This window comes from Macaca mulatta, chromosome 2 (genome assembly GCF_049350105.2).
Source record: "Macaca mulatta isolate MMU2019108-1 chromosome 2, T2T-MMU8v2.0, whole genome shotgun sequence".
NCBI lineage: Eukaryota > Metazoa > Chordata > Mammalia > Primates > Cercopithecidae > Macaca > Macaca mulatta.
Window position 1 is genome coordinate 9412501 of NC_133407.1, and position 24069 is coordinate 9436569.

Genomic DNA, 24069 nt, shown 5'->3' on the forward strand with positions numbered 1-24069 from the left:
CAGAATCCAGCTGACCGTCATCCCAGGCTACATACGTTCCATCAAGACGCTTTTCCCACTTGTTTTCCTTACAGGACCAGGCAATTTTGCTCTCTCTACTGCGCTACCATCAGTAAGAGGATATTTTAAAAGCTACACAAAAGAAAAGAATCTGGACACATGCCCCTCCTTCTCTCTTTCCCACAAAACCGCTGAATAGCTCAGGTACTCTACAGCACACCAGGAGCTAGCAAGAGGCCCACCCCTGACCAGCCTTCTCCTCCTCCGAATTCACTTGAGGGGATTCACTTGATCAGAAGCCAAGGAAGCTGGTAGGAGAACAAGACCTCATTGTAAGGAGGCTGCAAGGAGGGAAGAACAGAGGGACAAGATAGAACAAATGTACACATCTTGCCACCTCCATTGTTTTATTATTGTAAGCAGGAGAGAGATCTGCCTACTGTAGTATGTTCGTTACAGCTTGTATGGTAGAGGGGACACAGCCCAGATCAGGCAAACCCAAGATGAGGCAATATGCTGTAAAAATACTCTAAGAAATCCCACGGAAGCCCGGCCACTGTACAGTTGGGCTTCCTGGCACCCGGAAAGACACAAGGAGCAAAAGCTACTCCCTCAAGAGTAGTCTCTGTCATGCTTCCTGTGTCTCTCTATACACCTCATGTTTCTCTTGACTGGTGCATGACTTCTACTACCATAAATATTCATTCCTCTTTACTTGCTTCTTGCCTGTGGCCTTTAATTGTTTCCTTAGTCCTGACTGTACGTGAATTTTCAGATCTGCTCTCAAAACTAACTGTGGTATCTCTGTATCTCTCAGTTCAGATTCCCAAGATAGATAGTTTTGTTCACCGAGATCATTTCTTTAAGCTCTCCCTTTGGGTCACAGGCTGTCTAATGACTTAACCTCTCTTTGTCCAGTCGGCTATGGCCAAAGGCTGAAGTTCCACCACAGAAAATAGGAACTGCCTTCCAGTTAAGAGCAGTTTATTCTTTTTAAGAATTGTTTTAGCTATTCTTTTTTTGGTCCTTCCACACACATTTTAAAATAAATGTGTCTATACCTACAAAAATATCTTGCTTAGATTTTGATAGGAATTGCGTTTGATTTGTATTTCAAATTCGAAGATAACTGACATCTTTACTATGTTGAGTCTTCCAATCTACAAACCCAGTATGCCTCTTCATTTATTTGGATCTTCTGTGATTTCTTTTAGGAGCATTCTGTAGTTTTCAGCATACAAGTCCTATACATATTTGTGTGATTTGTACTTCAGTAATTCTTCTTTATTTTGCATGATTACAAATGTTATTGCATTTGTAATTTCAGCTTTTACTTCTTTATTGCTAGTATGTAAAAATATAACTGACTTATGGTGCTGATCTTATATTCTGAAAATTTGCTGAAATAATTTATTAGTTCTGGAAGGTTTTTTTGGTAGACGTCTTATAATTTTTTAAATAGATTATCATGTCATACACAAATAGAGATAGTTAATATTTTTCCTTTCTGATTTGTATGCATTTTATTTTATTTTTGCCTTATTGTGCTGGCAAATATTTCTAGTATTAAATTGAATTACTAGAGTATTCAATGTCGTGAGAATGAATACCCTTTCTTTGTCCCAAGTCTTAGGGGGGAACCATTAGACATTTCCCAACAACATGATGTTACCTATAGATTTTATGCAAATTTTTCTATTAAATAGAGGAAAGTTTTCCTCTTTTTTGGTTTTATCATGAGTGGGTGCTGAGTTTTGTCAAATACTTTCTCTGCATCCTTTGATATGATGATATGATTTACCTGCTTTGACCTGTTAATATGGTTGATTATATTGATTGATTTTCCAAACTGAACCTGCCTTGCATGCCTAGAATATACTTACTTTTTACACCAATTTTTTAAAAAAATTACTGTGTTATATTTGCTATTATTTTAAGAATTTTTGCATCTATAGTCATGAGGAATACTGATCTATAGTTTTATTTTTGTACTCTTTTGGTATCAGGTTATAGTGGCTTCACAGAATAAGTTGGGAGTATTTCCTTCTGCTTTATTTTCTGGGAAAAAAAAGTAAATTAATGTTCATCTTCTGTAAATATTTCATGGAATTCTGAGCCTAAATTTTCCTTTAGAGGAACTGTTGTTGTTGTTGTTGTTGTTGAGACGGAGTCTCGCTCTGTCTCCCAGGCTGGAGTGCAGTGGCCGGATCTCAGCTCACTGCAAGCTCCGCCTCCCGGGTTCCCGCCATTCTCCTGCCTCAGCCTCCCGAGTAGCTGGGACTACAGGCGCCGCTACCACGCCCGGCTGATTTTTTGTATTTTAGTAGAGACGGGGTTTCACCGTGTTGTCCACGCTGGTTGCGAACTCCTGAGCTCTGGCAATCCTCCCGCCTCGGCCTCTCAAAGATTATAGGCGTGAGCCACTGCGCCTGGCCCGGAAATCTTTAATTATAAATTAAATTTCGTAATTTTAGAGCCGGGGTCTCTCTGGCACCCTGGCTGGAGACCAGTGGCGTGACCATAGTTTTACAGTTTTTTATTATTTATTTTTCTACAAATCACATACAAAAAAGTTCACTGAAATCAACATTTGAAAGAACGCTGATGTGTTACAACTTTACATTGATTGCATTTTTTAAGTTACAGTGTAAGAAGGGTGTAGTAACAACTTGTATCAAAACAGCAGATAAAGAAGCTTCTGTCTGCTTCTTCACAGTGAGGGCTACAACTGAGTCAATCTCAAGGTAAGAGGCAAAAACATGACAGCTCCAAAGCACCCAGCATGACTTTTGAGAAAAGAAAAATTCAGTTCAGGGGCTAAAACTGCCCACACTGAGCAAAGCCCTGTGCCAGGGACAGAAGAGCAGCTGCCGCGGCCCTCCCTGTACAGCAGTCCTGCTTCCTCCTCCAGGAACTCTGGTGGGAAAGGCGGGGGAGATGCTCACCAATTACCCTGCTATGGAACTGAGGCCTGACACCAGGACAGGGCTACAGAGAGACAATCCCAAACTTCTGGGCTCAGGTGATCCTCCTGCCTTAGCCTCGTAAGTAGCTAGGACCACAGGCGTGAACCACTGTGTGCCTGGCTAATTGTGTGTGTGTGTGAAGACAGGTTCTCCCTATGTTGCCTAGGCTAGTATCCTGGGCTCAAATGATCTCCCCTGCCCCTGCCTTTAGTCTCCTGAGTTATTCAATTTCCCAATTGTTACAGGGCTATTCAGTTATTTTTTTTCTTTCATGTTGAGTGAGTAGTAATAGTTTGTGTTTTGAGAAACTGGTTCATTTCATCGGAGTTGTCAAATCAATATGTGTAGAATTGTTAGTTATAATCCCTGATTGTCTCTTTAACATTTGCAGCGTCTGTAATGATATGTTGTGATAGCCCCTGTTTCATTCCTGATATTGGTAACATTGGTAACTTGTGTCTCCTCTTTTCTCTTTCTTTTTTTTTTTTTTTTTTTTTTTGTCAGCCCTGCTAGATGCTTTCCATTTTATTGATCCTTTCAGAGAGCCAAATTTTTGTTTTGTTAATTTTTTCTATAGTTCTTTTGTTTTTTTGTTTTGTTTTGTTTAATTTTTTCATTGATTGCTATTCTTATCTAAGTTATTTACTTTCTTCTACTCATTTTGGGATTGTTTGCTCTTCTTTTTCTAGTTCTTTGAAGCAGGAGCTTAGGTTGTTGATTTGAGACTTTCCCTTAATTAATATGTACACTTTTTCTTTAGTGCTATAAATTTCACTTTCAGCACTGTTTTCGCTGCATCCCACACATTTTGATAAGTTGTATTTTTTCTTCATTCAGTTTATTGTACTTTTTATTTCCTTTGAGATTCCCTCTTTGATCACTGAATTGTTTAGAAGTATGTTTAATTTCCGAGTGTTTGGACATTTTTCTATTTTTTTAATTATTTAATTCTAGTTTGACTCCATTGTAGTCTGAGAACATACTCTGTATGATTTTAATTCTTTCAAATTTGTTGAGTTTTGTTCTGTCGCTAAGGATATGGTAGCTCTTGCATAAGCAAAATATTCCATCAGCATCCATATGTAATGTAGATGATTAAAAAGAATGTGCATTCTGCTGTTATTGAATGAATTGTTCCATAAATATCAATTAGGTCCAGCTGATTGATGGTGTTGTTGAGTTCTTCTAAATCTTTCCTGATCTTCTGTCTAGCGGTAATACCAATTAATGAGAGAATAGTGTTGAAGTCTCAAACTATAATTATGGATTTGTCTATTTCTCATTTCTGTTCTATCAGTTTTTATTTTACGTACTTTTCAACTCTATTGTTTGGTACCTTCACATTTAGAATTGCTATATCTTCTTGGTGGATTGTCTCTTCTATCATTAGATAATATCCTTCTCTGTCCCTGGTAATTTTCTTTACTTAGCATTCTACATTTTTAATTAATTCACATAGCAAAGCATTTCTGAAACCACAGCAACTCTTGGACTGTGCAGTTCTGTCCCCTGAACAGACCATTGGAAGCACAGCCTTCCTTCTCTTCACCCTTCCTGCTCTACTTGCTGTTCTTAAACCCACCCTACCTTGCCTACAGGACATTTTGGCACAACCTAGGAAACCCCTTAGAGAGAAGACAATGCACTGTTTGTAAATCAAGCAGCATGTTTACTCCTAACAGGCTATCAAAGTTGTTTGTATAACTGCTGTTAAAATGGTCTAAAAGTGTTGATAGCCTCACTATTAAGACTGAGGTCTTGTTTGCTTTAAGGAAACACACTGTCAGGCTCCTAAATAATGAAGACTATGCTTAAATTATTGAGCAATTATTTCCAGAGCCTAATGCATTTCTAACAATGTCAACACCCTACTTGATATCCTTCAGTACCTTAAGACAGAATGCCTATAGTGGCCATGAAGGCAACATAAAAGCAATGGTGTGCTGTCAATATTACACAAGTTCGAAAATAATCATAATAATAATGTCTAGACTTTATTACCTTGGTATAAATAACTGTCATAACTGATTTCAAGACACCAAGGTGAGGTTCCTGACAAGAAGTTGGAAGAGACACCCACAGATGGCTCTCATGAAGGGGTGAGAGCTGGTTCCCATGCACCATTGCACACTGCGCTAGAGAATAAAGAGGGGCTGGTGTAAGGCAATGGGCAGTGGCAATGTGTTGGCAAGCTGGGAGCGCACAGCCTTTCTGAAGGCATTCAAAATTAGATTTAAAAAAAACATGGAGCAGAGTGGAAATGGCCTATGGATCCCCAGTTTGTGACTCCAGAAGAGAATATGATCCAAACTCCTTGGACTAGCATTCAGAATTTCTTTACGTTCTCATTCTTTCCTATTTTTCTAGCTTGTTTCTAGTTCTCTCACTCTTGCTCACTATAATCCGGTCACATTGAACTGTTTGTGATTCCCTGAGCCCACCTCTGTTACTCTGCATGTATTCTTCTCTTTTCGGGAATGTTTTTCTTGTTCTTGTTGCTGTTGTTTGAGACGGAGTCTCGGAGTCTGGCTCTGTCACCAGGCTGGAGAGCAGGGGCGTGATCTCCACTCAGTGCAACCTCCGCCTCCCGGGTTCAAGCGATTCTCCTGCCTCAGCCTCCTGAGTAGCTGGAACTACAGGCCGCGTCACCACGCCTGGCTAATTTTTGTATTTTTAGTAGAGACAGGGTTTCACCATCTTGGCCAGGATTGTCTCAATCTCTTGACCTCATGATCCGCCCACCTTGGCCTCCCAAAGTGCTGGGATTACAGGTGTGAGCCACCGCGTCTGGCCTTCCAGGAATGTTTTATAGCATCACTTCTTTTGGAAATCCCTTCTCCTTTTAAAATCATGATGTCTTCTTTACCTAATGTAACAATACACAGTGAGTTTTATGTTCCCATGGAATCATTTGTAGGGCCATATATCAGCATGTATCATATTCTGTTGTGACTTTGTTTACGTGTCTTTCTTTCTCACAAGACTGAGAGCTCCTTGAGGATAGAAAATGTGTCTTATTTATCATTGTACATTCATCACTTAGGGCAGAGTTGGGTTTACAGAGGGAACTCAGTAAATACATAAATAAATGTATGAATGAATGAATATAAATAAATACTGCTACTAATAATAGTAATAAAAAGCCAACTCTTACATGACATAACATATGACCAAAAAAAAAAAAAAAACTGTTGTAAGTATTGTACATTATTAAGTAATGCAATCATTGAAATAACCCTCTTAAGATCCCCATTTTATAGATCATAAAACTGAGGCCCAGAGGACATAAGAGATTTGTACAACCATGGCCAAATAGCTAACTGATAGAGCTAGGCATTTCGCTGCATCAGACTCCTTTCACCTCTTGACTTTTTCTGAGTCCTCCCTAATTGGTAGCAGTCATGAGAAAATGAACACTTCCAAGTACATTTGTGACTGTAGCAACTAAGTGCCCTCACTGTCTTATAATGCAGGTCACTCAGAGACCATTCGCTATCAGGACAAGGTTGCTGCCATGGTGAATTTATAGAGAAAAGCAATGTGTTTAATTAAGTGGTTGTCAAAAACACCCACTTTTGTTGCTGCCAGAGTCCTGCCACAGGTCATTAACATCTTGATAGATTTGAGGCACTTTCTAGCCTGAATGCTTTCACCCGAAGACAGAGGCAAGTCTTACTGGGCTTTGAGCTGCTTGGAGGCCCATGGACGTGGAGGCAGGACACAACAGATGGACCCTGCTAGTATCAGCCAAGGGCTTCATACAGTGGATTACTTGATCAGAACTAAATCTGAGCCAAGTGTGTGGTAAGTTCTGAGCCCAGCCATATGCCACACACTGTACTAATCACTGGGAACTAGGCTGAGATATGCTGAATATAAGTGAATCAGAACCAGGCCCTGCCTGAAGGAGTGCCTTCTTCACAATGTGCACAAGGAACTACACTGTGTCGTAAAACGTGAGCACAAAGAGGGAGATAAGATTATTCCGGCTGAATCAATATGGAAAGGCTCTGTGGAGTTGGTATCCCTGAATGACAGGAGAGGCCTGGGTCAGCAGAAAAAAGGGAGAGGCATACAAAACAGAGGAAATGGGGTGAGTGCAATCATGAGGCCAAAGGATAGCACCGGAAATTTGGGGAAACAGCAGGCAGTTCAATTTGACTGATAGAATTTGTAAAGGCTCATAATGGTAAGTAAGGCTAGAGAGAGAAACTCAGTCATGATATACAAGGGCTTGTGGATGCAACAGACATATATGGAAGCAGTGAGAACCCACTGAAATTCTTACACGTGAACATGAGAGTGATCTGGACCAGCATTTTTCTCAAATTTTAATGTGCATAGGAATCAATTGGGGATCCTGTGAAAATGCAGATTTGTGTTCAGCAGGCCTGGCTGGGGTGGGGACCAAGGGTCAGCATTGCTAAAAAGCTCCCAGGTGATGCTGGTGCTGCTGAATTCAGGACCACACTTTAAGTAGCAGGGGTCTAGACTAGATGAGCGTGTACAAAAATCCATGGGGTTGAGTAGAAGATGCAATTCAGAAATGGTAATTTCCATAGTACTTTTATCATTCGGTTCCTTATGATTTAATAAGGATTAGAAATCCCTGATTTCCAGGGTTTTTTATCTTTTTGCTTTTTAATTATTGGTAGTAGTGTTTTTATTATATAATTAGTTTAGCAATCCTGATAACATAATGAGACTGTGACAAGGTAAAAGTGTGATTAGCTTTAGTCCATCAGCATTGCATTTGAGTTTTTTGTTTTTCCTGGTCAAAGACTAAATAAAGTCAAATGAACAGCAAAATCCAGAGAAAGATCTGGAGAGGAAAAGGTCTCTGAACCTGCCCAATGAACCCCTGATCCTCTTCCCTGCAAAAAAAAAAAAAAAAAAAAGACAGTCAACAAAGAAAACAGACACAGGCACAAAGATTAATTAACCAATTTGAACTGCAGTGATCACTGTATTGGGAGATGAAAAAAAAAATCACAAAGGCAGCAAGAGCAGTGTAATGAGAAGACAACTAGCCTGGGAGAGAGGTGTCATGAAGTCAAGCCCTCCTGTGACCCTTAATAAGTAGTTGCCCTTCGACAGGTCATTTAATCTCTGGGTTTCTTCATCCGTAAAATAAAGCCAATAGTTCCTCACTGCCTGCTCCCATGGGTCTGTTTGAGAATTGCATAGGATCGTAGGTGTGAAAGCGATCACACACAGTGTCGCTTTGGGGACCAGGATACTTAAAAGAGGCAGCCCTGTGCCTGGAAAACAATCCCTGATCACCTATTCTTCAGTGTTCCTTTGTCTCCCAGGCTGCCCTTTTCTTTATTTAAAGATCTAATAGAGCCCTTTCTTCCGCAGCATCTTCCTAAATGAAGCACAGATGCCCTTCACACTTCCACTTATGCACCAAATCCAATAAGCAGCATTCTCTGTTTTTCAAATAAGTTTTTGCAGGGGAGATCCAGCCAGTATGCTCTTCAGGGAATGCCAAATATGAAAGAGGCAACCCTTGTCCATCTAAGATTACAATATAATACTGAGGCACATGTGGCATCTTTGCACAACAGTGGAAAGGCTCTTATGGCAAAAGTGAAGGCAACATACCAGGCTGGAACCTTATTCCTGCAACTTCAGAGCTGTGTTACTCTTCTGAGCCTAGATTCTCTCATTTATAAACTGAAGGTAATGTTTCCTACCTCAGACTGTTACTGTGAAGATTAATCGAAATGAAGAGACTTTTTAAACTATAAAGTGCTATAGAAATATTATTATTGTAGAAATAGCCAAAAATAAATGGGGATGCTTCATAGAGTTTCATTTATCTTTCCAATCATACAGTCTTACTCTGCCCCACTGATAGATATTTCCTACTTGGAGATTCAGTTTTGAAAGAATAATAATAAACCGTTACATTTGTGTGTCATTGACAGTTTGGACAGTAATTGTCTGATAATAGGTGAATGATTGAGTAACTTTATAAAAACTATATGGTAATCAGGAAAAATATAAGGAAAAAACTAAGAGAAGTTCCATTTAGAGAAGATCATGAAAATTATATACATTTGCACTTTTCACAATAGCAAAGAGATAGAATCAACCTAAATGTCCATTAATAATAGACTGGATAAAGAAAATGTGGTACACATATACCATGGAATACTATGCAGCCATAAAAAAGAATGATATCATGTCCTTTGCAGGGACATAGATGGAGTTGGATTTGGAGGTCATTATCCTTAGCACACTAACACAGGAACAGAAAACCAAATACCCCATGTTCTCACTTATAAGTGGGAGCTAAATGATGAGAACACATGGACACATAGGGGGAACAACACACACTGGGCCTACCAGAAGGTAGAAGGTGAGGGGAGGGAAAGGATCAGGAAAAATGACTAATGAGTACTGGACTTAATACCTGGGTGATGAAATAATCTGTACAACAAACCCCCATGACACAAGTTTACCTATGTAACAAACATGCACTTGTACCCCTGAACTTAAAAGTTAAAAATAATTATATGCATTTGTTCTCATAATAGCAAATGCATGGACATCAAAACATTTGGTGCATTTTAAGTGCTCAATAAATGTCATTATTAATATGTAACAATTTTTGGCAAGAATGCATAAATATAAGCTGGAATTATATATATATATATATCTCAAAAATTAAAAGTGATGTGCTTCTTTCAAGAATAGTAAATATCTAATGAACTAAAGGACCTATTACATGGGGAATCTTTGCACAACAGAGGAAAAACTATTAAAACAAGGACATATTAAATCGAACATTAAAGCAAAAAAGGACATATTAAAACAAATTCACCAATTAAAAAAATTAAAAAGACAAACCCTATCCAAGTTCACCTAGCTTTACTGATAGTAAGTAGTAGATCCAGGATTCAAAGCCAAACCTTCTGATTCTGAATTCAGTGCTTTCTCTATGACACCTGGCTGACTCTTCAACTTCACTTTGATTCTACTGTCTATATGTTATGCATAGACAGTCCGATTTTACATATTAATTACACTGAAGCCCTAAGATAGACACTAGGTGGACTTGGGGGAATAATGAAACATATTTTCAGTATCTTTTACAAAGATGAAGAGCAAGAATTACCGCTTCTTAGATACCTTAGGCAACTACTCTCAATGAGGAATAAGAAGAATAAGAACAACAATCCACCACGACCACTTCACACTAACGTGTGTGGAGGAAGGCGCTGTCTCCTCCTGTCTCTTTAACCATTGTAGACAAAGACACCTCAAACACATTCTGCTGAAGAGCCACTTTATTGCCATCATATCATACTTTTTGAGATTCCATAGAGTGTCAAGACGTTCTCCTTGGTGCCGGCTTAATGGATCGGTTCTAAATGCATACACATAATTTTTAAAATAATCGCTTTGTTTCAGAAGGGCCAATAAAAGGGTAATAGGAAACTGCAAGGTGGAAATAAATACTATCCTGCCTTTGTAGCTGTATATAACACTCCTGGATGAGCTTGGCTGGAGGCCTGAATCCCAATTGAAGATTCATTAGAATTCTCTTAATGATGTCAGCTAAACTGGGATCTAGCTGAAGTTTAGGGCTGCATCTCTCCAGTGCCCCTCTTGGACTCTCTGTTTATTCTCTTTGTGTTCTCTTCCGAAGTGCCTGCAAACTTGTTTTTCTGATTTTATTGAATAATGTGTCCATGTCAATTTAGAGAATCACAAAGCAGCTTACCCGAATTAATTTGAGTACCACTTCTTGGAAAATGACTTTACCAACTTAATGTTAGTAAAATAAACAACATATGCATTGTCTTATTCTTCTGAAATCTGAAAAAATTCTCATTTCTGATTCACATCTAGTCCCAACAATTTTAGATGAAAGGTTGAGGGCCGATAGTGATCTTTATAAAATGGAAATTGATTGTACTTTCTCAACCCTTCAGTGCCTCCCCATCACATATGGGATAGAACCTAAGTTCTTTAACATGATGCAAAGGCACTTAGGCTCTTTTCCAGTCTCTTCTCTTGACAATTCCCACCTTGCCCTCCTACATCAAACTATTTCTGATTAAAGGACTCTGATCAAACATGACTAAAGATTGAGCTGAGTTCATCAATCAACTCACCCCTGCATCTTTGGAAATAATTAGAACCCAATCAGCCTCAAGGCCAATGCAGGGGTGCAGTCTATTTTCCTTGCTCTAACACTTACACGTTCCTCATTTGGGCACTTCATGTTCTCCAGCCCACATTCCTCATTTATAAAATGGGAATCATAAAACCAACAAAGTTGTTGTGAAGCTAACATAAGTTCACAGATGTGAAAATAATTTATCATGTGCTATACACAGTAAAAGGGCTTTTACTCTCATCATTCTGAAATGGGAATCCTTGTTCCAAAGCCAGACATGCTAGACAGGCAGCCAGGTTGCTAGACAAGCAGCCAGGAGTGTCCCATCTCCATGAAATGAGCTAAAAGTTAATGTGCATGAAGCTCAGTCATTTTTGTCATACATAAAAGAGAATCTTGTGTGGTTGGTGAGGCTAGGGCAGTTGGTCCACATTACAGCTCCTGTAATTCATAAGAACTAAATAAATGGGTCTCATTCCGTTATAAAAAGAAGCCAGGAGTAATTGCAAGCTCTCACCTTTCTGGGCCTGCATGTTTGTTTATTTTGTTTAGTTTTTTTGTTTTGTGGTTGCTGTTGGGGGAGTTGGGATTTTTGTTTATGTGTTCTCATTGTTGTTGTTTTTGCCTTTCCCTACCTTGGTGTGCTAGAATTTTCAAACAAACAAACAAAAAGGCTTAAATATGAAAGGCCATTCAAATCCTCCATGAATGCTCCTCTTTTTGACAATTATTTTTTCTTACTTTTCTGCTTGAAAAGTAACAGTGGCTAGACTAGGAACCTTATTTATTTGGACCAGATGCCTGAACCACCGTCTTTACAACTAGCAGCTCTTTCCATTGCATAATGCATCTCGGAACCCACGAAGAAAGAAAATAAACTCTCAAATTCTCACTATGGCAGAAATGACTGAAATCAGAACTTCTCCGGAAAGTAGGTTTTAATGGGGAAGAGGAGGTAAAGGATTTTGGCAGAGAGAAGACCTAAAAGAACACCAAGGAACTACGATTTAAAGGAGATGGATGGGTTCCAAAGTGCAAAGGAAGAAAGTCTGCAAGCAAACAAGCAAATATGATAGTAAGAAATTGCATGTATGCAGGACTCATCCCTCATTGTTGTAGTTAATTTAAATACCTACCACAAAACAAAAGAGAAATGTAAAATGAGTTTCTAGATAGGCCTTACCAACTTTTGAGCTTCCTATTAGGTTCAAGCTGGGTTCAAAGTTTGGGTCTTTGGGGGACAGCTGTTCATATTTTTCTGAAAACTACTGATGTTACCAATCATTGTAGTTGATGTTAAATCAAGCATGCAGAATTGTAGCGCTAAGCTTCAATACAATTCATAGTCTGACTTAGCTTTGGACAATTTATGTCGACACATCTTTATAATCACTGAATAAAAATAATCAAGCAAACAAAAAAGCATATTTCTATATAAATAAAACTAATTAAAATGTGTAATATTAAAGAAATTACCAGTTTTGTTATCTGAGAACTCAACAACAGCCCTGACTAGATTTAGAAATACCACATTTATGTATTCTTTCTTGTAAGGGAGTTGCAATCTAGAAACAAATTAGTTAAGTGTTTACTACTGATTGGATCTCCAAAATCTATGTTGACACCTATTCTAATCAAGGCCGACTATTCATTTGCAGAAGTCAAATTTCACTCTGGATGGAAAGTGGGGAGTGGGAAATGAAATAAGTGTTGGTAAAAGTGAATTAGGAAAAAGCCTGAATTACAGAGTTTCCTTTTCATTAGCGGTAACCCAGAAATGACAGAGATGGATAGGATAGAAATGAAGGCGGACACTACGAAAAAGAGCCTCTTACTAATAGTTACTACTTGTGAACTAAGAGGGGCACTAACTGCTATTGAAAGTCCATGTGCTAGGTGTTTTGCTAATTTACCAATGTTATATCACTTGGTCCTCTCAAGAATTCTTCAGATACATACTATTATCTCCATTTTATGCGTGAAGAAACAAAAACCCAAAACTGACAGATAGGTTGGTGTCTAAGAGTTCATTTGTATTTAATGCCTGGAACGCATTTGGAACAATAGTATAAAATGGTGATCAGTCAGATGAACTCACAGGTGATAATGGTGCTACTTCCCACTGATTGAAAAATTTGTTCTGCTGGCCTGGATGGTAAAACATTCAAGTGTTGCCCTCCTGAAACTTAGTCTAACAAGACATCCTGCCCAGGAGTTAAAGATTAATGATTATTTGCTCAAGGCATAGGAATCACTGAGCTTCTCTGCTGAACCCTTTTGTGATCAAGTTACCAAGCCAGGGCTGGGCGCAGTGGCTCATGCCTGTAATCCCAGCACTTTGAGAGGCCGAGGCAGGCAGACCACGAGGTCAGAAGATCGAGACCATCCTGGCTAACATGGTGAAACCCCGTCTCTACTAAAAATACAAAAAATCAGCCAGGCGCGGTGGCGGGCGCCTGTAGTCCCAGCTACTCGGGAGGCTGAGGCAGGAGAATGGCGTGAACCCGGGAGGCGCAGCTTGCAGTGAGCCAAGATCGCACCACTGCACTCCAGCCTGGGTGACAGAGAGAGACTCCGTCTCAAACAAACAAACAAAAAAGGTTACTAAGCCGGAAAACAGAACTTACTAAATTAATCAAGTATCTGAACTGGGTGGTCTAATCAAATTATCTGTTTAATATTAAGTCTTCTGTAGTAAAAAATAATTGCCTTTTTCTCTTATTATGGGGGTATTTTACTTATTATTATAAAGACCATGGTATTACTAATATTTACTTGGCGGGGAAAGAGATGGTCACACAAACAATATAATTTCTGGGAAGGCTAGAAATGTGACCATCTTTGTGGTGGCATCTGCAATCAAAGCTCTTACGGATAAGGTAACCTTTGGGGGGAATGCAGGCAGTTATTGACACAATAAGGGCTTGAATGTTAGACTTGGTTTTTATTCTAACTCTGGAAATGCACCTGTCTTAGCTCTCTTCATGATTTCCCTGGTTTTCCTGTTCATATGATTGTATATAAGATCAAATTCAAAGTGTCTATGTTGATTTTATCTGTCTTCTTTCCCAGACTTTCTTTCTGTGACACCTAAAATGAGATGAGTAGTAGTTCAATATGTTTATAGGGGGAGTGATTTTAAATAAGAGAGATTAGAATGAGAGAATTAGGAAGCCGATATAACAGTCTTTGAGAGTGGTGATACAGGCCTGACCTAAGGTAGACGTAGTGATGGTTGAGTGAGGGGACCAGCCCAAAAAACAGTTATAGGAGTCATATCATCTGGTCATACATAGGAGTCATATCTGGTCATACCATCCCCATGGAATGCCAGAAAATGTGACTAGCCTGATAATTCAATCATTTATCTTATGTAGCAACCAGACAAATTCTACCACAGGTTCATCTCCTATTCTGTTACAGTGATGTCAAGGAAAACGCTGTATTTCCACGGCCCTTCACTCAGCTGTAACTACTCACTTGGTCAAGAGCCAGAAGCCTTGAACGGTCTCTCCAGAAGTCTCAGCTACGTGACCTTTCAAGTCTTCCATGGCAGTCTCAATGGCCCCCGGCTAGGTGGAAAGAAGAAAATACCTAGTTTAGAGCAGACTTAGCCCACTTTGCTCTTATGATTAGTTAGTATATTCCAGCAGCTTCTCGGGAAAGCTGGTCACAAAGGATATGGTTTATTCAGTTGCCTGTATGCCTAACTGCCTTCCAGAGAACTTAGTCTTGAACTCTAGCAAGCTCTTCTCCTTGGGTGGAGAAAAAGTGGTCTAGGCCCCATCTTCTACAATCTTACTCAGATTTTAATATATAAATGAAGACAGCCACTTTCAGAGGAACAGTTTTCCCAAACAAGCATTATAAAGTTCAAAGCCTTTAGGAATCTGTACATTTTTAAATTAAACCTTTTTTTCTTTTCCTAGAGCACATGTCAATAAAACACAAAATAACCTTCTTCCAACGCTCTGACAATAAATTTTAGCTGACTCAGGGAGATAAACTCGGTCTGTCTCCTCACCTCATTTTCTGCAGCCTTCCCCGAACAGGTGTTACTACTTATAGGCCCAGCCTTAGCTTAAAGATTGATTGCCATCTGTTCTAGCAAGTTCATAGACTCTCTAGCTCGATGACTCTTAAATTTCAATGCCCATCAGAATCACCTGAAGTATGTGTTAAAACATAGATTTCTGGAACTATACCCAGAGAATGTTATTCTCCTGGACCAGGGTGGGACCTGAGAATTTGTATTTCTAACAAGTCCTTGGGAGCCACTCATGGTGTGGAGGCTGCACTAAGAGAACCACTGCTCAAATGTACTTCAACAGATAGAAGGTTGTGCCAACATCAGTCACCTCCAGTGACCCCACTGGCAGGGCTAGATGACTCTGGAGGGGAGTTGCCTATGATTCTATGACAATTTTCCCTACACTCAACCTCTGCTCCCTGTGATGCAGTCTGACTCTTCCAGTCCCACTTGTCCTCTCAAAAATAATACTTCCCTTGATGACTCAACATGGGTATTTTTTGGGGTCTCTCTTCCTGTATTCACATAATTTTGGTCTCAACAAATGTAACTTAGTAGTGAGACTAATATTTTTCAGAAGAAAAAATTGTTAAGTAGAGTTAAAGAGTAATGAAATAATCCTAAAATAAGCATTTTATTGAATGCTTTTATGCCAGGCACTTTGCCAAAGATATGTGAAGATGAATATAATCATGTAGAATTTTTAAAACCTTATTTGCCTCGCTTATGGAAAATAATTGGCAAAGCCTATCAAAATGGAAAATGATCTATCCTTTGATCCAGATTTTCACTTCTGTGAAATTATACTAAAGAAATTTTTGCATATATACAAAATGACATATCTATAAAGTATTCTTTGCAGGCTTGTTTTTGGATAGCAAAAATTTCTGGAAAAAAAACCACAAACATCTCTCAATAAAGAACTATGGATATATATTATAGGATACATTCATACAATGCAATATGATGAAGTTATTAAAGGTGTGAAGAAAATTGTGTTCATATGGAAAGATTTTTAAATGTATTATCAAATGAAAGAAAAAAATGATCAGAAGAGATGGTAAAATATGCCATTTTCTGTATAAAAAGGAGGACAGGGAATAAAAACAAATATTTGTATTTGCTTCTCTATGCCTAAAGTAACTCTTGAAGGATATATAGAAACTATTAACGTTGGTTCCCTATGGGTCACAAAGAATGTGATGAAGATAGAATATGAAGGTGATGTTTTGCTGTATACCTTTTCAAAAGTTAGACACAAAAAATAAAGCATGTTCTTTACAGAATGAATTGGTAGCCTCTGGATTTCTATCAATCTTCTCACTGTGCAGTTCTTATCTTTGGTAAAAATGTAGGTCAAGCCCTTATATAACCCAGAAGGAAAATATACCCAGATACAGAATTGTACTCTCCCCTATCTTACTATTATAGTTATTATAATAAGGTAACTTTAGTCATTCAGTGCCAAATATAAAAGTGTAAATACATTGACTTGTGTCTAGGACATTAGGTTTAAATCTCAGCCTTTCTTATGAGGATCCACTGTACACCATATTGGTATTCTACACATCAGTTTGCTCATTTATTAGATGGATAAGATAATAACTGTAACTGAGTCATGCTACAAAACACTATATATATTATATTATTATATATAAAATGATAAATACTGATTAATAAAATATTTATCATCATTCCCATTATGGCTGACATTATATAGGAAAATAGTTATACCAGAATTTGGGGATCAAATGTTTACTGTAATTGAATAATCAGCTCTGAGACATCATGCAGCCTAAGACAAACAGGGAAATATGGTGGAATAATATGTACACATCATCCGACACAACATAACAGGCAATATTGTCTTTTATAGTCTAGCACTGAATAGTTTTAGTTAAAGCAAACCTACTGGGGGAATTTTGAAAACATATGTGTTTGTTTCCTTACATTTCCTTGAGCTAGACTAGCCTGAGGCCAGTTGTCACACAAATAATGTCCATGTCTGTGCTAATTTTTCTCCATGTAATGAGCTCCTTAGCTAAACAGCAGTGGTATAGAAAAGAATGTCTCTGCAAACTCAGACACTTCGGTCTCTCTTGTCATGTCCAGACTGGAGTCACTTTGCAATGAACACATAAAGTAAGAAAATCAGCTCTAAATCAGATATGTCTTTTAAAGTCAAAGCAAATTTGTCTTTACCTGAAAATGAAGGGAATGTATCGTATCTCATTGTGGTTAGTCCTCTGCTCTCATAAAGAAAAATAATTTATGTTTTAATAATCTTCACAGGATTTCAGGGTTGGAGGGAATCAAGAAACCTTTTGCCCAGTGAGATGACTATTTTCTACACCAGAAAGAAGCCCACACCGGCAGTAACACAACCAATATATTTATTTGTTCCCAATGTGAGAGCAAGATACGGAACCCTATAGCAAGGGAAGAGGGAAAGAAAGAGAGTATGAAAGCCAAATTAGTGTCATGGAAGCAATGACATCTTGCTACACAATGGGAAGTCCTGAACCTGCTTATTAAAGTCTCGTTGCTCACAATAGAACACAGACTATAAAAACGCCACGGGGAACCGTTAATTAAATATTAAAAGATCAAATAGTTTCAGTCCCATTAGTTTGTATGTAATTTACATTCTCGAGTATAAATTTAGAGATAATTCCCCATCCCAAATCGCTTTCAACTTTCTGATAAGGTATCTGCAAATATAGAGTCCTACAGAGAGTTTAAAAATATCTTTCCCCATGTGGACTAAGTATTGTTCCTTTCATAAGAAGTTGCTTTTGAATGTTAGTCTCCACAACCAAGAAGATTATCATAATATACCTCTAGTTATTAGCCTTGAGGGGTACTTTTGTTCAGAGAAGCCACTGGGCCTTTTTTAGATATGTCTAAGCAATAATAGCAGATGAACTAAAACCAAAGGAAAAGGTTATCCAAGCAGACTGATGGCAAGTGGTTTGGATCTTTGTTTCTGTGACCTTTCATTCATTTTCCAAAGTCAGAGGCAGTGGGCTGTGGTAGAAAGCATCGAGAGTTCTGGGTTCCAGGCCTGTCTTCTAGTTCTTGCATGGCCCAGAGGTTGCTGGTTGACCTTGGCACCAAGTCATACCTCATTTGTGTGCATCAAAGGTTGGATTCAATATTCCTCAAGACCCTTCTAGTGGGAGCTCCTAAGCTAAGTCAGAGGCACACAGTGTCAGAAAATAGATAATAGGTTGGAAGCCTGAGGAAAGGAAGTAACATCCCAGAGTGATCCATAAAGGATACAGGAGGTTTAAGGGGCCAGATATACTTGTTTTTTGTTTTTTGTTTTTTTTTGAGACGGAGTCTAGTTCTGTCGCCCAGGCTGGAGTGCAGTGGCGCGATCTCGGCTCACTGCAAGCTCCGCCTCCCGGGTTCACGCCGTTCTCCTGCCTCAGCCTCCCGAGTAGCTGGGACTACAGGCGCCCGCCACCACGCCCGGCTAATTATTGTATTTTTAGTAGAGACGGGGTTTCACTGTGATCTTGATCTCCTGACCTCGTGATCCGCCCACCTCGGCCTCTCAAAGTGCTGGGATTACAGGCGTGAGCCACCGCGCGCGGCCAGATATACTTGTTTTTATGATCCAGTATTGAGAGATGTGTTCTCATATATGAGGTTATGATGCTAAAATTGACTTGTTGGTCAATAATTAATTTATGTGTCAGTCACCTCTTTGTAAATATAATTTGTAATTCATATAATTGAGCTTCTTTCTGATTATGGCATTGGCTGTTTACTCCTGGCACTGGAGAAATTGAGCACTATCCTGCCACAGGGAGCCAGTGAGTAACTTTCCTTTCTAGCTTAAAAAATTTAGACAGGAAGAAACCTATATATACAACAAAAGTTAAATAAATTGTAGTATATTCCTATAGTTGGATATTATAAAACTATTAAAAATTGTATTATGGAAGTATGTTATTGAAATGGGAAATAATAGTTGGCATATAATCCCATTTTTACACAAGAAATTGTGTATATATAAGTGAAAGAAAAAAAGAATATGCACCTAAATATATAAGAGCAGATTTAATACATTTTGATTAAATTTGGGCAACGATAATCTTTATTTTACTTTGCTTATTTACATTTTCTAATTTTTCTTCAATAAACCACCTCCTGTGCAATAATTTTAAAACATTTTAATAATATAAAATACCTGACCACATAATTCCTCCACTCAATGACTACCCTTCTGAATGTACAACATATACACTTTAAATTCTTACTCCATGAGAAGTTGATTTCTTTTTAATTGAATCTAATTATAAATTGGGAAATTAGTTCGAGCCCTAGCTTTGCCACTTGCTACCCTCTTGGGCAAGTCAGTGATCACTAACTACTGTGACATTGAGCAAGCAACTCTCCCTTCTCTGAGCCTTGTTTTCCTTTGAGAACAAGTGTGTTGATTATCTCACTGGTGCTCAAAATGTGGTCTCAGGACAGAGAGCATCAGTATCACCAAAGACTTTGTGGAAATCTAGAATATAATGTTTTGCATGGTAAAGATTGAGAAGCATATGACTATATCATCTGTAGATCTCATTTCAGCTTCAAGAAGTCATATTTTATCATGACTCCTTCATAGATTTGAATCTTTGAGATTCTTGATCTTATTGAATTATCCCTTGAGAAAATGAATTAGCTTCCTTTTTACTGCTACAGACCCTATATGTCTACATTTATATCTTACCCTGAAGATCATGAAGAGGTCATAGGCATCTTAATGTTCTTTCCTATGACCAATTACAGAAAAGTGGATGTAAAGTCAAGAGAAAAGAGAAAGCCTTTATAACAACAATGAGATGCCATTTATAAAATATTGATAGATGTGTTATGCACTCTACTAAGAACTTTTACAAAGTTAGCTTATTTAAATTTCTATATAAAACTGGTGTTTTATCTATACTTTGTAGATGAGGAAATACATGCATATACATACAATATCCCGTGCCCCCCCCCAACACACACACATTTCTCTCCAGTTTTTTTCAACTACCACCCATTAGCAGACTTGTGGTTTATAAGCTAGTAAAGCTGGATCTGTTTTTTAAGTTTATCGTTATAAATTTCAGTTAAGCCAACAGTTGTATTTCCATTGTTCTCACTTGTGTGAATGCACATTTATTTTACTCACATGGCAATAAGAGCTCTTCATATTATGTCTGTTGGTCTGAATGAGGGCAAATGCTGAGTACCTTGGGAAAATCTCCCTATTGGTCCCCAGAGTCTTCAGGTTTACTTTAGATTCACTAATAATTAGAAGATTTTCCCTCACAAGCTTTTGAGAACTTAAGATTGTTTTCGATACACCTAATGAAAGAGATATTCTTTGAATTGATTGGAATCAGTCATTGAAAACCTTATAAAGGAACCATAAATTCTATTGTACATGGTTAGGAGAGTGTTGGACTTGGAGAAAGAAGATCCAGAATCAAGACCTGGAATCTAGCTGCAGCTCTTCCACAAACATTATATGACTTGGACAGGTCGCTTCATTTTTCTCAAATTTCAATATGTTCATCTTTAAAACAAGGATGGTAAGCCCTCTCCTGCCTGCCTCCCAGTATTGCTCTGGGGAATCAAACAGATAAAGGATGTGCGTTTGCTGTATATCCTACATGGTGCAACACCAATACAATCATCATGTGTAGTGGATTTGGTCTCTGTCAGTTTAGCTAAGCTGAAGCTACATTTTCTAGAATTGCTTTTTTGGGTGTGTTTCCCAATTAGGACTGCCAACAATAGACACCTGTGTAATATTCAAAAGGCAGAATTGAAACATAAGTTGTTTTCCCTGTTGAAGATCAGCGCAGGTCACCATGCACTGTGACAACTCATGTTCATGGCAACTGATATCCTGGTTTACCTGATGGCAAGGGGTAGCCCCTGTACCTGCATCTCCTTCCATCACGGTCAGGCTTTCTTTCTAAGATTTTCCTCTTCCTGGGCTGGCTAAGTGTGTAGCTCAGTAATGAAAGCACTAGCTTCTAAAAGTGACCTCACATCATCAAGATTAAACTTGGTGGGAGACAGACATAGGTTCCAGTTTTTCCTCATAAGTTAAACATTGTCACCAGAAATTCCAGTTTGTCCATGCAATTGTTTTCTTATTCCTTTTTCCCTATTTCCTCTTCACAACTGCCAACTGGTTGGCCTATTCTAACTTCAGGCCCAACACCAGATTCAGAGAAGACAATTTTCCATAGTCTCAGCCAGCTCTCATAATAAATCAGCTCCCAATAATAAATCTCCTATTCTATATCACAGTGTGTTCTTCTATCATCAAACCCTGACATCATCAATATCAAAGATAGCACAACTCCAAGAGATGCTTTGATTTCCTTTGCAGCTATATCACACAGCTTAACTTTGCATATTGAATAAAGTTCACATACTTTGGAAAACAAACCATATGCTCTACATATGCAGAGACACTCACACAAACACACATATAGTATAGCACCTACTAAAGCATCTTGCACATAAGAGTATATGCGATGTTTAAACACAGACTCACACAGGCACGCACGCACACACACACACACACTCGTTAAGTTGCTTTAGTTAAAACTTTACCTAAACCAAAGATATATTTTGAAAGCAACCAAATCAGGATTTATTAATTAAAGCTTTGGAAAAGTTACAAAACCCTGGCCCCAAATTTTTATGAGAATGAGTTGAAATACATTTTTTTCCAAAAAGAGATCTCCCACGGTCACATGAAAATGAGATGTTCTCTGTTGCTGTAGTGTAAACTCCCTGATTTTGCCCCCGATTGATCATAACCCCTAAGCTAACCATGACTGTGCTAATAAGAATGTTGAAGGATTGGAAAGAGGATCTATAAGTAGGAGGAAGAGCTCAAGAGGGAAAGGTACTAGAAACCTATGAAGCACTCTCCACTGGATCCAAATGTTAAAAGTTAAAAATACTGTTTTTTAACATCTAGATATACGAACTCCCTCCTGCTTACTTACCCATCCATCTACTTTCCCAGCTCCATTGCGCACGTAAGAGAGCTCAGCTCCAGACGGTAGCTGTAGATTTGAGATTTAAAGCTACCTGCCCCCACGTCGTAATATGAGCACCCCATTGTAAACCTTAGAGAGTCAGTGCATCCTTAGCAACCCTCTCCACTCCATTATCCATATCTTTCCCACACAATGAATACCCTCACCGGGTTAACAGCTTTGTACTCTAGCTACTATGGTTCTCTCCTTACAGAATATTAGTTCTTTGAGATCAGGTTTAGCAGAAACACAAACTGAGGAACCAAAGAAGGAAGCTGGGGGACATACTTCTTAATACTACCTCTGGAATCTAAAATAGATCTTTAAATTATCTAAAGTTCGGATCCTTCATCTTTAAATAGGGATAAGGATACCTACTTCATGATTATTATGACGATTACATGAAACAAATGTGAATACGCTCGGTAAATATGTGATACACAGAAGGATTTTAAGATGTTTTATGGTGAATTTTTATGTAGTATTTAAGAAAACCAATAAATTTACCCGTGTAGCAAAGTACTTCCGTGAGATATAAGGCTGATGATAAGGATTGGGGTAAAGAGTAGATTCAGTCACACTTGACTGCCTTGAAATCTGTCTTGGCATCGGGTCCTTGCCTGGGTCCTCTTCTTCCATCGATAGGTGGTCAGTCTCAGAGGGCTGGTCATCTCCCTCTTGCTTCAGGGACACAGCCTGGAATCCTTCAAAACTCCCAATTGTTGACATTTCTTCAGCCTAAAACAAGGGCAGAAAAATCTCATTGGAAAAAATGCTGCCTGTATACCTGTGTCCTAGCTATGGCAAAACAGAATATGATGAGCAAATGGCATTCCTGAAACTTAAAAACACCCCTCATGTTAACTAAACAGAGGCATTGGTGGATACAGCTTCATAACACAGATTTCTAAATACCATCCATAATCCTGCAAGGTCATTTACCAGAAGAGTGAAGGAGAGACTCTCCGGACAGAGAAAAGGAGTTTGCAAGTAGTTTCATTTTCTCATCTTTAATCCCAGGAGACAGGAACCTGAACAAGAGAAGAGCTGTATAAAATAATTACCAGACAATTTCTCTTCAAAATTGCATAGCATTTTTGGTTGAAAATTCACCAGACTGAAAGCTTAAGAGTTAAAAGCAATGATAATGCATTTTCTTTTGTGCTTCTTGGGTAATAATAGAGCATAAGAGCACTTAGAACTGAACATGTTTTTAAACTGAAAAATTCGAATTCTAAAAATTTATTCTGAGGAAATAATTTAGATGAATACCCAAAGACTCACACGCATGCACCTGCATACACACACACACACACACACACACACACACACACACACACACACACAGTTGTTCAGTTGGGCATCATGGCTCATGCCTGTAATCCCAGCACTCTAAGAGGCTGAGACTGGTAGATCCCTTGTGCTCAGGAGTTTGAGACCAGCCTGGGCAACATGGCGAAACCCAGTCTCTACAAAAAATACAAAAATTAGCCAGACATGGTGTCATGTGCCCATAGTCCCAGCTGCTCAGTAGGATGAGGTGGGAGGATCACCTGAGCACAGGAAGTGGTAGTTGCAGTGAGTCAAGATTATTCCACTGCACTCCAGGCTAGGCAACAGAGCAAGACCCTGTCTCAAAAAAAAAAAAAAAAACAACAACAAAGTTTGTTCATTACAATATCGCATCTAATAGAAAAATATACCACGTTACATGTAAAAGAGAAACACACCAATTTATATCTCATCGAAGAACACTGTGTATAAAAATAACATTAGACATTCATGCAACATTGTGTCTAACACCAAAAAATAAAAATAAAAAAGTATCCATCAGTAAGAAGTTGACTAAATAAAATATGTTGTACCATACTATAAAATACAAGTGTG

The 24069-nt window shown here is 38.5% G+C and overlaps 1 protein-coding gene across 6 annotated transcripts in view; it reads right to left on the minus strand.

Moving 5' to 3' along the window:
• The window catches only part of TPRG1 (tumor protein p63 regulated 1), a 365690-nt gene that overhangs the window by 88604 nt on the left and 253017 nt on the right, over positions 1-24069 (minus strand). For 4 of the 6 annotated variants that reach the window (XM_077991224.1, XM_077991222.1, XM_077991225.1 and 1 more), the window contains 3 exons: positions 23125-23213; positions 22690-22920; positions 14581-14672 (listed from right to left, as the gene is read on the minus strand). In XM_077991224.1, coding sequence (XP_077847350.1) covers positions 14581-14672; positions 22690-22911 — 314 coding nt within the window. In that variant the 5' untranslated portion in view covers positions 22912-22920; positions 23125-23213. The remainder of the gene's footprint in view (positions 1-14580; positions 14673-22689; positions 22921-23124; positions 23214-24069) is intronic. The other 2 variants (XM_077991227.1, XM_077991221.1) reach the window with 1 other exon arrangement.